This window comes from Pollachius pollachius (assembly GCF_949987615.1).
Source record: "Pollachius pollachius genome assembly, chromosome: 11".
NCBI lineage: Eukaryota > Metazoa > Chordata > Actinopteri > Gadiformes > Gadidae > Pollachius > Pollachius pollachius.
In genome coordinates, this window is record NC_136944.1 from 5,843,377 (window position 1) to 5,845,416 (window position 2,040).

General features: G+C 54.6%; 1 protein-coding gene across 1 annotated transcript in view; it reads right to left on the reverse strand.

Moving 5' to 3' along the window:
* LOC307082502 (myosin-10-like) overlaps positions 1–1,766 on the reverse strand; it is a 43,067-nt gene extending 41,301 nt beyond the window's left edge. Inside the window, exons 1-2 of the mRNA XM_079746108.1 lie at positions 1,648–1,766; positions 171–569 (exon numbers count right to left, since the gene is read on the reverse strand). Of these exons, the coding sequence (XP_079602234.1) occupies positions 171–515 (345 nt within the window). The 5' untranslated portion in view covers positions 516–569; positions 1,648–1,766. The remainder of the gene's footprint in view (positions 1–170; positions 570–1,647) is intronic.
* Positions 1,767–2,040: the final 274 nt, after the last annotated feature.

Genomic DNA, 2,040 nt, shown 5'->3' on the forward strand with positions numbered 1-2,040 from the left:
GAGGAGAGGAGAGGAGAGGAGAGGAGAGGGGAGGGGAGGGGAGAGGAGAGGAGAGGAGAGGAGAGGAGAGGAGAGGAGAGAGAGGGAGGAGAGGAGAGAAGAACTGAGAAGAGCTGAGAAGAGCTGAGAAGGGCTGAAGCGAGGAGATCTTGCGTGGGAACCACACTCACGTAGATGAGCCCGGAGTAGTATCGGTCCTTGAGGTTGTGGAGGACGGACGCCTCGTTGAGGCAGGTGAGCTCTGCCATGTCCTCCACCTTGCTGAACTTGGGTGGGTTCATCTTCTGGATGTCGTCCTTGTTCACCACCGCCTTCTTGCCGTTCTCCGCCAGCTCCACCACCACCTCCTCGCCGCGCTCCTCGCGCAGGCTGGCCGCCTCGAAGCCGTGCCGCTCCGACGGGACCCATACCAGCTTCTTGGCCGTCCAGTCGGCCTGCGAGGCGGGGTTGTAGACCACCGCCCGGTCCACGAACAGGTAGCGCTCAGGGTCCTCGGGGCCGTTCCGCTGAGACATCGTTCCCGGGGGGGGGTTAGGGGGACAGGGGAGGGGGCGGGACTAAGGGACTACCTGGGCGGCGGAGGAGATGTAACACATGTTATTACCATGAAGTATAACAGGGTATTATTGTGGGTTGACGTTCGCCTGTAGAACTGCTTGAGTGGCCCAAGTGTTTAGGTAACTAGTCATTACTATGATTTAACCAAATGTGTCCATGACGATGCAGAAGTGTTGGCTGCATCGTCATGGACCCCCCTCCCCCCCCCCCCCCCCCCCCCCCCCCCCCCCCCCCACACACACACACACACACACACACAGTATACCATAGGATAGAAGCTTCTGGAGGAGTAAGTGAGAACAGAGCAGGTCATGGTCATGGTCAAATATTAGACTGACAACGCAGCAATGACATAACCAGGCCAGAATAAGTTACACCACTAGAGTCGAGTGGCCGAGGTAACTTATTGGACTCCAGCAGGAACGTTGGACACAAGAGATGTTAGCCAGTAGCCAAGTGATATGACCTGTTAAACACTCGTTTTCTTGCTGCCTCTACAATATAATAATGGGAGTGAGGTGTTTGGGGAGCGAGGGGAGAGAGGGGAGGGAATGAGGGGTTGGGGAGTGAGGGGATGTGGGGATGTGGGTTTGGGGGGGGGGGGGTGTACATGACTGCGAAACATCGATCCGAAAATAAGAAAAAACTTTCAATTGAGCCAGCCCGTTTTCAATTGAATACAGTGGGGATAAAACCATCGGGTATTAAATAGTGTGTATGGTCCAAGTCGTTCTGGGTGAAAGGGACTACTAACAGTTTCAAAGAACGGTGGTGATGACATCGCATCGGCCACTGCGTCGGGTGGATGGTCAACAGACCACCAGTCGCACTGCCACAATAAACTCGCTCAAACGCTGTTTGTACAACCGCGGTTTACACGTGTTTAGTCGGTTTGGGGTTGAAAACCACACGGATATTTAATTCAGCCCGTACGGTCCGTCATCGGAGGCACCTTACAGAGAGCTACGTCAGAGCGACAAAGTTTTGCGGTACCTTCATCCCCTAGCGACGGGTCTCGTTGGCCCGGAGCGTCGGTGAACTAACGGTTCCGGCGGTCAATCATTAACCGCAAACCCGCGGTAGACTCACCTGGTGCGGCGTAAGTCAGCGAGGAAACTCGGGATCCGTTGAGCGGGAGCAGAACCTCTCCTCTCCCTGGCTCGACACTTTATGTAACGATGCAACACAATTGAAATGCAGGCATGTAGTATCGGCGGGGCTCTGGTATGCACCTCTAAAGATCCGCCCCTCCGGCGGGGCCGCTCCTGAAACCTAACCTCGTTCCCAATCTCACAGCGGAATGCCTGGGACGGGATGGTCCGAATGACCGCTATTGGCGAGAGAGGGGGCGGGACTTTAAGTGGTCAATTGAAGAAATGAGGGCGGGACTTCCGATAGATGTGTATCCATTTAAATTAAATGTTTTCGGACATCGTTACGTCAATATTCGGAAGAACTCCATGTGTATCCTCGTTTTTATTT